General features: G+C 33.7%; 1 protein-coding gene across 1 annotated transcript in view; it reads left to right on the forward strand.

The window, feature by feature from the left end:
* LOC150098332 (ras-specific guanine nucleotide-releasing factor RalGPS1-like) overlaps nt 1-14,112 on the forward strand; it is a 321,760-nt gene that overhangs the window by 210,273 nt on the left and 97,375 nt on the right. The window contains exon 12 of the mRNA XM_090405650.1: nt 9,211-9,311. Within this exon, the coding sequence (XP_090261776.1) occupies nt 9,211-9,311 (101 nt within the window). The remainder of the gene's footprint in view (nt 1-9,210; nt 9,312-14,112) is intronic.

The following is a 14,112-nucleotide window of genomic DNA, read 5'->3' on the forward strand; positions in this document are numbered from 1 at the left end:
CTGGAATGTGTACATGATGTTAATATATTTATATAGATACTTGTTGTTGTGCCCAACGTATTTCTACACCAACAGATAAAACTAATAATAGGACTCTAGCATTGATGTTTTTTTTTTTTTTTTTTTTTTTCCCACCAGAGGTCAGGCCAACAATTGTTGTATCGGTTGGTCAGTGTCTTTAACAAACCAGTTTGATTGTAGTTTGATGATAGACATAATCTATATCACTTAAACTGTATCTTTTCATAATAAAATTTATTGATAGCAAAAAAAATTGAATGTTTATTTACAACACAGAAGTTTTTTTAAAAACAAAAATTAATTCCAGCAGTATTTTACCTAACAATAACTGAGGCATTGTTAAGGAAAAAGACAACATGTGTGACAAAAGTAATTTAAATGATAACAGAGAAGATCAAGCAAGTAGGCATTCATTTATTTTGACTAGGCTCTCTGTACACGATCAAAGGGAGCCAGATGTTTGGAAGTTTTTTGCAGCTATATTTTTTAGGTTAGGAGTATTCTGCAAAGCATAAGCAGATTTCCAATATAATCTGTAACTTTTGAATCATAACCTTTTTAAAGTTACTTAAATTAAGGGGATATTAAATCCCACATGGTTTTAAAACCGAATAAGAAACTCAAAGATTGGAATCAGAGAGTTTCTTGCCGAATATAGTAAACTATAAAGTATCGGCGATACTAGCGTTAGCCAATGCAAGTGATCCTAGTACGTAGTACAATACCAGGCAACTCGTTGCAAAGGTGGAGGAAGTTCAGATCGCTATTCTTAGGTATTTTCCATAATGTAAAAACACATTTCCTAGGAAATGTATGCTGTTATTACATTATGGAGGGAGGTCACTACCCAGACCGGTTTCAGCCTTTTTTGAGGCTTCATCAGTGAGTAGCTAGACCTAATAATACCAAAGTGTATAGCGAAAAGAACTTATATACTTTGTGAACGAGTTTTCCAAACAGGTGCAACCATTACGTTACTTAAGTATAAAGAGCTAATAAGCTTCATTTCGGCAATGAAAACATTACTTAAATTAAGGGGATATTAAATCCCACATAGTTTTAAAACCGAATAAGAAACTCGAAGATTGGAATCGGAGAGTTTCTTGTCGAATATAGTAAACTATAAAGTATCGGCGACACTAGCGTTAGCCAATGCAAGTGATTTTACTTTTGTACTTATTTATGTACTCGTTCGCAGAGTACATAAGTTCTTTTCGCTATACACTTTGGTATTATTAGGTCTAGCTACTCACTGATGAAGCCTCAAAAAAGGCTGAAACCGGTCTGGGTAGTGACCTCCCTCCATAATGTAATAACAGCATACATTTCCTAGGAAATGTGTTTTTACATTATGGAAAATACCTAAGAATAGCGATCTGAACTTCCTCCACCTTTGCAACGAGTTGCCCAGTATTGTACTACGTACTAGGATCACTTGCATTGGCTAACGCTAGTGTCGCCGATACTTTATAGTTTACTATATTCGGCAAGAAACTCTCTGATTCCAATCTTTGAGTTTCTTATTCGGTTTTAAAACTATGTGGGATTTAATATCCCCTTAATTTAAGTAATGTTTTCATTGCCGAAATGAATCTTATTAGCTCTTTATACTTAAGTAACCTTTTTAAAGTAATGCTCCGTTCATGACTGTAATTCTGGTTTCTTTTCTCCTTTAGCTCCACATCTGTCATACTATACCATACCATTTATACCGAATGGTATTCATGATATGGATAGTATAATACTGACAATGTATTGTACATATTCCAGGTACTGATAAGAGGTATGCTTCATCTTTGAAGAACAAAAGGAAGTTAGTTTTAATAATGGTTTATAAGATGTTTGTAATTAATCTTTTCTACTCCTTGCTGCTACTTGCAAATTTTTTCATGGAAACCTGAAGATAAAGTACTAAAACCCTTCCTCCAGTTGCACTTTGTTAATAATTTGTTTAATATCTGACTGCACAATCACAGCTCTTTAAAGAAATTCTTGGCACACTTAAATAACCAACACTCCTCTAGAATAAAATTTACTTTAGAAATTGAAAACAACTGTTTGCCATTTTTAGACCTTTTAGTTACCAGACTTCCAAATGGTTATCACACTATCTACAGAAAACCTATGCATGCTAACCAATAACTGAATATTGATTCACACCATCATCTGGCACAAATTTATGTCCTAATAAGTCTGCTCCAATGACATTTTACTCCAAAAAGAATTAAAATACATTTCTAATAACTTTATTAATAATGGTTACAATCCTAATAGAATAAGCAGGTTGTTATACCCATACCTAATAGACTAGCTAGAAAGCCCTGAGATCACTTCAAAACTGTAGTGGTTTCTTATACCAAAGGAATATTGAAAATATCAAAAAAAAAGTTCTCAGGAAATACCAGTTACATATGCCATATAAACCATTATTAAAACTAGCTTCCCTTATTTGTTCTTCAAAAGATGAAGTATACTCCCTCATTATTCAATACCTGGAATATGTGGAATATATTGTCAGTGTAAACTCCCTTACTAAGAATATCATACAAGCATTCAACATAATTGAATGCTTGTATGATATTCTGTATTCTTATTTAAATTACTTTGCTAAAATAAAGAGCCAAAAGGCTTCAGTTCGACAAAAGTTACATATGAAATTTGATCAGAGAGCTTATGGAAATACACTCACCGGCATTTACAAGTTGCCCTAGCGCCGGACCTTATAGGGCAGTGGTGTTCAACCCGTCGATCGCGGAGCAATTTTAAGTCGATCTCTTGTTTATTCCTCCTTAATTACAAATTTAATTAAAACTGAAAACATAATATTTTATTTATCATTATTTTGTATTATTTTTTAATTCTCTTTAAGTGTATTGCTATTGTTTATTTATTTTTCGTTAAAATTGTCAAATCAGTAATTTTCTTATAAGTCCAGGTAAATGAATTAATTTGGATCGGTGGAAGTCAAACAGTGAGCTGAGTGAATGCGATTATAAGCAAAGCACATCATATACATTTCGTTTATAATCGTGTTTACTCATAACTACATCACACACTTCCCACTACCTACTGTTAGAATTTCAGTTGCTCTGAATGTATCGATTGTTGGATTTACCGTTATTTTGTTTGCTAATAAATAAGTTATAAACATTTTTTATTTTAATAAAATATTTAAAAGTTATTTTTTTAATTTGAGGATAATCATGAGTGTATCAAAGAAATCGAAGACGTATCATTTTCACAAGGAATGGTAAATGGATTATTTCTTTACAATGGTAAATGGAAAGTGGTGTTGTTTGATTTGTAATTCATCTGTAGCAATTCCAAAAAAAAGGTAATATTGAGAGACATTTTCAATCGCTAATGCAAAATATGAAGATTTTCCCCAAAATTCCGAAATACGTGATTCAAAAATTATAAATTTAAAGGCAGGACTTTCTGGACAACAAAATATGATTTCGAAAGTAATAAATAAACCAATATCAGCCACTATTGCATCTTTGAAAGTGTGTCATTTATTAGCAAAAGCGAAAAAGCCTTTTACTGATGGAGAGTTAATAAAAGAATCATTTCTTGCAGCAGCAGAATCTTTATTTTCTGATTTTAAAAATAAAAATTAAATCATTTCGAATATTAAAGATTTACAACTTTCCAGAACAACGGTTATGAGAAGAGTTGAAATTTTAAGTGCCGATCTGAATACTCAGTTAATGTCAGACATTCACCAGTGTGTTCAGTTTTCATTATAATTTGACGAATCAAATGACTTCACTGATTCTTCTCAGTTAATGGTATTTCAAGATTATTCAAGTAAAGAAGACCTTTAGAAAATTGTACCATTATTGGGAAGGACTAGGGGAGAAGACATTTTTTCAGCATTTGATGAATTTGAGAAACAACACAAACTTCCGCTTTTTAAACTTGTGTCAATTACTACTGATTGTTCTCCTGCAATGATAGGTAATAAACTAGGCTTCATTTCATTATATAAAAACGATGACAAATATCCAGATATTTTAATGTACCACTGTATTATCCACCAACAAGTACTGTGTAGTAAAAGATTAAACACAAAAGATGTTTTGGATATTACATTTAAAATTGTAAATTCTGTTCGAGGAAAAGCTCTGCAACGGGCTTATTTAAATGACAGGCAGATGATGATAGGGAACTTCTGTTGTACAATAATGTTCACTGGCTCAGCAGAAGTAAATTTTTAGAAAGATTTCTTGTATTAACTATTTAAAAAATTTTTTCTTGATGAAAAAGGAGATATTTATCCACAATTCAGTGATAAAAGATGGTTGTTACATTTATCATTTTTAGTAGATTTCTGTACAAAATTAGGCAATTTAAATTTAAGTTATTAGAGATAAAAATTTAATTGACATGTTAAGTTCAATAAAAAGTTTCCAGCAATACTTATTTTATTAAAGAAAAATATAAATGACCGCGAATTTAGACATCTCCCATATTAAAATTTTTTGAACAAAATCAAGAAATGCTTCGCTGTGACTTAAAAGAATTTATTCGTGAAATAGAATTAGTTGAGGAAGAAATAAATTCGAGATTTAAAGATTTTAATAAAACTGAAATGATTGTATCTTTTTTTATCAATAATCCATTTCAAGAAAACTTGAACATCATAGAAATTTCAAATAAAATTAGTGGGCTGTTTGATATAAACCAAGCTGAAGTAGACCTTGAGATAATAAACATTCAGAATAGTTTACATTTAAAATCAGTAAACAATGAAGTCATTTGGAAGTGTACACATGAAAAATTTCTAATATTAACTGATATTGCGCGAAAAATTCTGTCGTGTTTCGGATCGACATACTTGTCAGAATCCACGTTTTCAAATATGAACATCATAAAAAAATCAATTAAGAAACCAAATTACAAATGATCATTTGGATAATTGTCTGCGATTGGCCACTTCTTCATATCAACCTGACTACGAAAATATTGCGAGGTCCAAACAATGCCAAATTTCGCATTAATTTTTTTAATCAACCAGCATTTCCTGTCACTTGTGAGTTTGTAATCAATCTGTTGTTTTTTTTCTAACTTTCGTTTTCCAAAATAGAGAAATAAATATTTTATTCCAATATATTTGTTTTATTTGTTGTATTAAAATAATTAAAAGTGATAAATAAATTTTTAAATACACAAAGTTTTTAGAGCTGGGAGAGTCGGTCCTCCAAAGTGAGTGAGTGCATTTAACTGCATGGTTGTGCATAATCAGATATCAGGTTGGGGAAAATGATCTATATAAGAGAGTAGATCGCCGAATAACTTAGTATAGAAAAGTAGCTTGCATAATAAAAAAAGGTTGAACACCACTGTTATAGGGGATACGATTGCTATGCCCAAGCATCCGTATATTTACCTCCTATTGTTCCATTTTGATAAGGTTTCATTGGCCTGACAGCTGTTTCAAACTGGTTGGTTTTCGTCAGAGATGAAGCAGAAACTTTAAAAGAGCAAAACCTCTCAAGACTAAGGAACTTGAAATGTCGGAGAGATGTATTTTTCATAAACAAACTCTCGGTTAGTGCATAAAAGTATTTACTAAAATAAAGTGCCAAAAGGCTTCAGTTTGGCGATGCAAAAACCATAAAAATCAAGTGGATATTAAATCCAGCATTATATCAAAGCCAAATACAGAAACTATTAAGATTTCATATGAAATTTGACCACAGAGCTTACGAGAATACACTCATCAGTATTTACGAGTTGCCCTAGCCGGGCCTTATAGGAGACACGATCACTATGCCCAAGCATCCATATATTTGCCTCCTATTAGTCTATAAGCTCTCTGGTCAAATTTCATACGAAAATTTTATAGTTTCTATATTCAGCTTTGACTTAATGCTGGATTTAATATCCACTTGATTTTTATAATTTTTGCATTACCGAACTGAAGCCTTTTGGCATTTTATTTTAGTAAATACTTTTATGCACCGACCGAGAGTTTGCTTATGAAAAGTATATCTCTCTGACATTTCAAGTTCCTTAGTATTGAAAGTGTTTTTGCTCTCAGGGTTTTTGCCTGGTCTGTGATGAGAAACAGCTGTAAGGCCAGTGAAACCTTATCAAAATGGACCAATAGAAGGCAAATATATGGACGCTTGGGCATAGTGATCATGTCCCCTATTAGATCTGGCTAGGGCAACTCGTAAATGCCAGCAAGTGTATTTCTGTAAGCTCTCTGGTCAAATTTCATATGAAACTTTTATAGTTTCTGTATTCAGCTTTGAAATAATGCTGGATTTAATATCCACTTGATTTATGTAAATTACTTTGTTTTTGATGTTAAACAATGCATCAGTTACTGTTAATTCTTTTTTTACTTCTGTATTAGGGCAACTCGTAAATGCCAGCAAGTGTATTTCTGTAAGCTCTCTGTTCAAATTTCATATGAAACTTATAGTTTCTGTATTCAGCTTTGAAATAATGCTGGATTTAATATCCACTTGATTTATGTAAATTACTTTGTTTTTGATGTTAAACAATGCATCAGTTACTGTTAATTCTTTTTTTACTTCTGTATTATGAATAATCGTTAAATTCCTTTGGAGTATGTCTAACAAACATACAAGTTTAACCAGACTAAGCTGAATTGCTCCAAAACCAAATTCCAGCATAGTTTGATAGGTCGGGTCATAATATTGAACCCAGAGATTGGATATACAGACATTAACACAACATAAGATTCTTTTGATTTGGATTCCATAATGAATGTCTTCATGAAATAGATAGACCATATCATAATAAATAAAAGTCATAGAAATTGTATTCAGAGGGGCTGGATGTGATAGTGACAGTGTTCTATTTGGTGTCATACTTAAGATTAAAATAAACCGTAAATATTTTTCAGTACATGCAAATCAACTGAGATACGGTATTAGCAAACTAAATATAACAGAAGAGAGAAGAAAATATGAGCGTGAATTAAATCAGACATTGAGAAATATTCAACTGGAGGAGAATGAAAATATTGAAAACATCTGGAATCATATCAAGGAGAGCTTAAAAGTAACAGCAGAAAACTCTGTTGAAATTCAAATACAATGTAAAAAATGGTTCAATGAAGAATGAAAATTGGCAGTAAAGAAAAATAAAAAAGATAGAAGCACTTGGCTTAATAACCCAGCTGATATGCATGCTACTCTGAGGTATACAAAGAGAGCAACAAGGAAGCCAATGAAATAAGACAATAGAAAAGAACATTTTTTCGTGAACAGATTGAAGAAATCCAGAAATACTTTACAGTAAAGTATTCCAGAAAATTTTTCCATGAAACCAAAAACCAATAATCAGACCCACCTATAAAAACAACAGTAATCAACAATAGCAATGAATAAATACACGAAATACTAGAATACAAATACTAGAGATGAAATAGCAAACAGGTGGAGAGAGAGAACACTTTAACAAACTCCTAAATTGTGATGAACCCACTGTCTTTCAAACAGAATACTTATCATACTTGTCACCAAGAAATAATTAAACCTTCCCTAGCTGAAGTAGAGGAAAGTATAAAGTGCTCAAAACAATAGGACACCAGCTACTTATGGAATAGCAACCAAACTCATTAAATATGGGGTAGTGAATTAACCACTCATACATAAGCTGATAAATTTAATATGGGAAAAAGAAGAGATACCCACAGAATGGAAAGAATTGCTAATCGTTCCAGTTTATGAAAAGCGAAAGAAATATGAATGTGAAAATTACAGGGGCGTATCGCTACTACCAACAAGCTACTAAATTTTATCTAATATTATACTAAAAAAAATCTTATCTTATGCTGAAGAAAATATTGGTGAATATCGAACAGGATTCTGAAGAAATAGATCAATAATTGAAAGAATATTTACACTTAGATACTAGAAAAAAAATCGGAATACAATCTGCAGGTCTATATTTTATTTGTAGACTTTAGAAAAGCATATGGTAGCATTCAACGTAAACTTCTTTTGCTTTGGATTCTGTAATGAATGCCTTCATGAAATAGACCATATCATAATAAGTAAAAGAGATATAGAAATTGCACTCATAGAGAAGGACTTTGGGGAATATTAGATGAACTAGGAATACCTTATAAGATAGTACGTCTAATCAAAATTTGCACTACTGACAACCAAAGCATGATATTAGCAAATAGAATTAAATCTAAACCTTTTGATATTAAGATAGGATTGAAGTAATGAGTTACCCTTTCACCCATCCTTTTTAATTTAGCATAGAAAAATACACGCGAGAAATCGTAAAAGATAACGTAAACAGAAAGTAATATTAGACTATCAAATGATATATGACTTGTTGGAGAAAATGCTGAAGACATTAGAACAACATTTAGAAAACTCAAAATTACTGCTGAAAACTGGGATTACAGGTCAACGAGGATGGGACTGAATATTTGTGTGTATGCAGAGATCACAATGAGAGGGGGAAATGACCAATTTATCATTGATAACCTGAAATTTAAAAGTGGCACCTCCTTCAAATGTCTTGGAGCATTGATTACTCAAGAAAATAAATTAGTACAGAAATGAAGACTAGAATACATGTCTCCAGTTGATCTTGTCATTCACTGCATCGTTGATTATCTCCAAAATTCTGTCATGCTGAGTTGGAATGGAGATGTACAGGACAGTCATTGGACTTATTGTTTCGTATAGAGCAGAGAGATCTGGAGCATTGCACACTTCAAAAATAAAATCCTCAGAGGGATCTGTAGACTTGTGGGAGATGGCCAAGAACTATATGAACTCTATGGATCCCCACTTCTAGTTGAGATTTGAGCAAGCAGATTGAGATGGCTTGGACATGTGGAAAGAATAGGTGAGGAGAAAATGGCTAAACAAGCATTCAAGATGAAGCCTGATGAAGGTCGACCCAGGGGTAGACTGCAGATGCATTGGGAGAATGCTATCCAAAGGGACTTAAATGAGATGGAACTTCAAAACTGGAATGACAAAGCTCAAATGGGTGCATACAGCTAAGAACTTCGGAGGTTCAACTAGCTAAAGAAGAAGAATGAATGCTTTAAAATGATTGAAATGTATTTGAGTCTTCAAAATATAGCTTTCATAACTTGATTTTATTATTGAAACTGTAAATGCTTATTTGTAATCCCAAAGAATGGCTAATGAAATTATATTCCATTTCCAATTTTAGTTCTTTGCAGATCACATTACCTCCAGGGAGGCATTTATTGGATGACAGTGTTATTGAAGATCTGCCTGCACCTGTGAAATCTACTACAGTTTCAGCTGGAGGTAGGTTGATGGTTTTAACCAATGAAAGTACATAACAGGTAAATGCCTGCAAGTCCAAACATTATTTATCCTGTAACCATAGTTCGTAAATCTGTCTAGCCTCCTTTGGTTCACTGGTATATCATCAATATAACTCTTTCACCATGGTAAGCTTTTCTTATCAGTTCTGTCAATTGTTTATTGAAAAGTGATGCTTAGGATACCACTTCAAAAACAAGAGGTGTGCTGCCTCTGTCTATGATCAGCTGGCTTGGCCTTTTTCAGAAGGCGAAGCCTAGCTAATCATAAATGAAGGCAGAAGTGTTTTTTTTTTTAAATCCTAAAATAAACTCTTTCCTTGATGTATAAGCTTCACTGAGAATATGCAGTTGACACAAAAGACACTAATACTTCATAACCATGAAGTCCCTTGGTTATAAAATCCTTAAATGCCAATCAGACTTCTTTTCTTCCTAATTTATGCTCACACATAGACCTGCCCTACTGTTTAGGCATTCAAAACCAAATCAAATGGAATAGGGTTGTTAATCCTTATTCTCCTAGTGTCCTATGTTTGTATATTACATGTGTTTTGGTCAGTTTTGAGGAATGAAAAATCTTGGTTTCCAGGAGATAAAAACCCTTCTATGTCTACATGAAACTGGCTAACTCACCATTTGATTGAAAACAAACATCTGATGCAAAACAAAATATGACCCAAGAAACCTGATAGAGGTTCTTTGTGTCATAGACAGGATTCAAACCCAGGCCTTTCCAATCACTGGATTCATCTAAACCAACTGAGTTGGTTCATTACTTTACTATAATGTATTAAAAATAAATAAAATAAAATATTAAAGTCGTCAGTATCTTGATTTTGGGATTTAGCCGACTAAATTGTATTTGTATCCCCGTTGTTTTCGCCAGTGCACAGGGGGGAACAGCAAAAAGTCAGCTACTGGAACAAATCCTGAAACACACCCCAACTCAACATCAGCAAAATTCAAGATCGGTACTATCAATATAAGAAGCTTGAATAGCAAAATGGGAGCTGGGAGGAATTGGCTAAGGGGAGACTGAAACAAAAAAGACAAAAACTGGTGAGATCTTTCTAAGCAATAAATAAAAAATGTTATATTCAGGCAATAATAATCAGGGAAAAGGAGTAGCTGTAGTATTCAACACTAAATATGAGGGCTAATCTTTTTGAATGGCAGGTAATACCAAGTAGAATGATATGGGCAAATATCAGAATGGGGAACTGGACAATGAGACTTATTTGTTCCTGTGGTCCCACAGAAGGTTCTACTAAGGTAGAAGTGAAGAAAGTTTTTGAGACTTTTGAGAAAGCAAGTGAGAAAAAAGAAAAGTTGGTCCTTGTTGAAGAGCTAACTAGCAGAGTAGGAAATGATTGTCAGACATTCAGAAATATTTTGTGAAAATTTTTAGAAAAGACATGGCAAATACCTGTTGGATTTCTGCTCAGGAAATGGACTGGTTATTACTAACACAATGTTCCAACAGAAAAATGTGCATAAATTCACATGGAGAGAAGTGGCAAGGAATAAGAAAAGTCTCATTGACTATGTTATTGTTGATAGTGATATTAGGAAGGAACTTGGCATTGACATCCAGGAGTGTGTTAGCAGAGCTAATCGCAGGTGGTATGGTCACTTAAACAGATTGGGAGAGGAAAGATATAGATGGATTGATACAGTGAAAAGTGCCTTAGAAGATAGAAATACAAGATCTGATAATGTTAGTCTTGAGAGATAACAGACTGATTTGGAGGAAAATTGTTGATAGGAAGTTAGTAATGATGTAAGTTCTTCATGTAGTACTATCATAATATCCTGTACACCCTTTGAGGATACAGGATATTATGATAGTACTACAGGTGTCAGGAATTTGATGATGATGTATCTTGAATTTTTGTAGTTATCAGGAGAGGCCTTTAAAGTGGAGAACGTACACTAATTCGCTGGACACCCCTGTTATTTGAAGTTATGAAACATTCAGATTTGTTAATAACATAAAAACCATTGTACAGATAGCAGGAAACAGTATTTCATTGTAGCAGTTGAATATTGGTGCCATGGTACGATGTGACTGCAGTGACTTAGAGAGAGGCATCATCGTGGGGTGCCCATAAGTGCCATTGCTGCTCAATTAGAGCATCCAAAGAAAACACAGGGTGGCCAATGAAAATGACTGACAGGGACAGGAGGTTGTTAAAACGGATGGCATGTAAAAATCGGCTACAATAAGCAGAGTCCATCCTTAATGAGTTCCAGAGTGCCAATATCACCATGGTGAGCACTAATACTGTACAAAAAGAACTCTATTTACTGGGTTTTCATGAAAGAGCAGTGGCACACAAGCCGAACATCACAACGAACAAGGTAGCTCATCTGGCCTGGTGCAAAGAATGTGTGAAATAAAGAATTGACCAGTGGAAAATAGTACTCTGGAACGACGAATCAAGGTTCATTGTTTCCAGTCTGATGGCAGGGTGGGTGTGGAGGTAGCCTGGTGAACACTTGTTATTACAGTGTGTTGTACCTAGTAGAGGAGTAATAGTGTGGGGTGCATTCAGCTGGTTTGGTGTGGGGACCACTGGTCATCTGTGGTTCCATGAAGGCAGCACAGTACCTCGATATTCTGGTTAATCAGTTTTTATGGAATGGTCCTGTGTTACTATCAAGACGATAATGCCTCATGCTACAAAACTGCAGCTGTTATGGAATGGTATGAAGAGATGGATGTTAAATGACTGCCCTGGCCTGTGCAGAGTCCTAACCAACTGCATCGAACACATGTGGGACAGATTGGAGAGGTGATTGAAGTCCAGAGCAGCGTGTCTTCGATTTGTCACTGAACTCAGTGCTGCTTTGATGGAGGAATGGAGACAAATTCCACCTGATGTCTATCACACATTGGTGGAAAGCCTTCCTTAAAGGATGCAGGAAGTGATCAAATTCAAAGGTGCAATTACCCAGTATTAGGGTTTGCCTGTTGGTATCAATTGTAAATTGCTAAAGTGTCTGGACAATTATTGGTAGATAGTGTTTATATATATATATATATACACACACACACACACACACAAAAATCAGCTCTCACTATAGCAAATTTATAGGTACGACAAGAATTGTTTGTTATAATGGACAGTCCATCGCAGCAAGTTTCTTTTAACACAGTATTGTGTTAAATATTTGTGTTTGTGTTATTGTGTTAAACACAGTATTAAATATTTAAGCTGAAATATTTTACTTGTTCTGTGGGTTCTACATTGAGAATGAAGCTAAAATTTTCCATTTTCCTACCTACCAAAGCCCCTTAAATACAATATTGTGTTAAAAGAAACTTGAGGTGATGGACTGTCCACTATAACAAACAATTCTTGTTGTACCTATAATTTTGCTATAGTGAGAGCTGATTTTTTTATGTGTATATGTGTATATATATATTATTGTTCATAATTTTACTCGGTAGAAAATGTATATAAAAATGAATTTAAATGACTCTATACCGAGAAATATATATATATATATATTAATGTTCATTATTTACTCGGTAGAAATGTATATAAAAAAGGAAATTAAATGACTTTATACCGAGAATGACAAATTTATTGTTAAGATTCAACTAGTTTCATTGAAATACGACTTCTTCAGGTATCATTGGCAAAGAGTAAAATAAAAATAATAGACACATGAAAAAATACATTAACAGATCTAGTATAAAACAAGTACATTTAAAAGGAATGCATGCTAGAGTTCCAACTGAAGTTGACTACATGCATGAGCTGGTATTAGTGCGCCAGTATTGGACAGTGGCAATGTGCGCATCAGAAATATTATAGCTAAGACTGTTATTAATATGAGACGAATCAAGTGATATTTCTTTAGATTCAATTATTCTTCTTTCCGGTTCATCATAGCACACATGGATATTACGGGTTTTTTGCCAATCAACAATGTGTTGGCGGCCATCATCTGCATTGACGGAGAAGAGAGCGCTGGCTCTGGTTCTGTTGTAAGAAATGTCTCTTTGATGTTCCTCCATGCGTAAAAGGATGGATTTAGAAGTTTGGCTGTAATTCAAATTCAGTAAAAAGAATTCGAGCAGGTTCAAGATCTAGGTGGATTGATTCAGTCAGAAATGCCTTGAAGACTGAAAGGTCAGATATGGCAATACTGGAGTGCTGACAAGTATATAATGTGGCTGTACACTCCCTGATAATCCATATCAGGAAACTGATGATGATGGGCCTTTGGTCAATACTTTTCAACAGTTTGCTGTAGCAAGCATGTTTTCTTATAGCTACAGTGACCATATTTTTTGGAGAAAATAAAGGACAAATCAGAAATTGTTTCATAATAAAAAAAAGCTTGGTGAAGAACAAGCTGGATTCAGGCCAAATAGAGGCTGTCAGGATCAGATCTTCACTTTACGACAAATAGTTGAGAAAGCATGGGAATATAACAAAGATCTGTATTTAAGTTTTGCCGTTCTGGAAAAGGCATATGACAAGGTGCCAAAAGAGAAGCTATTCAATATGCTACAATTATATGGTGTCAATGGGGCATTATATCAAGCAATACTTAGTCTGTATTTGAGTTGGAAGTCGACAGTTAGAATTGAAGGAAGTACAGGAAGATGGTTTAATGTTAAATTTGGTGTGAGACAAGGATGTACATTATTCCCTCTGTTATTCATTATTTATATGGATCACATTATGAATGAAAGTGGTATTACACATGATATCAGAATTGGAGATGTTAATGTCAGCTCTTTGCTTTATGCAGATGATGTTATA

The sequence above is a fragment of the Typopeltis vanoorti genome, chromosome 15 (assembly GCF_054136105.1).
Source record: "Typopeltis vanoorti isolate ZY-2024b chromosome 15, IOZ_Tvanoo_1.0, whole genome shotgun sequence".
Taxonomy (NCBI): Eukaryota; Metazoa; Arthropoda; class Arachnida; order Uropygi; family Thelyphonidae; genus Typopeltis; species Typopeltis vanoorti.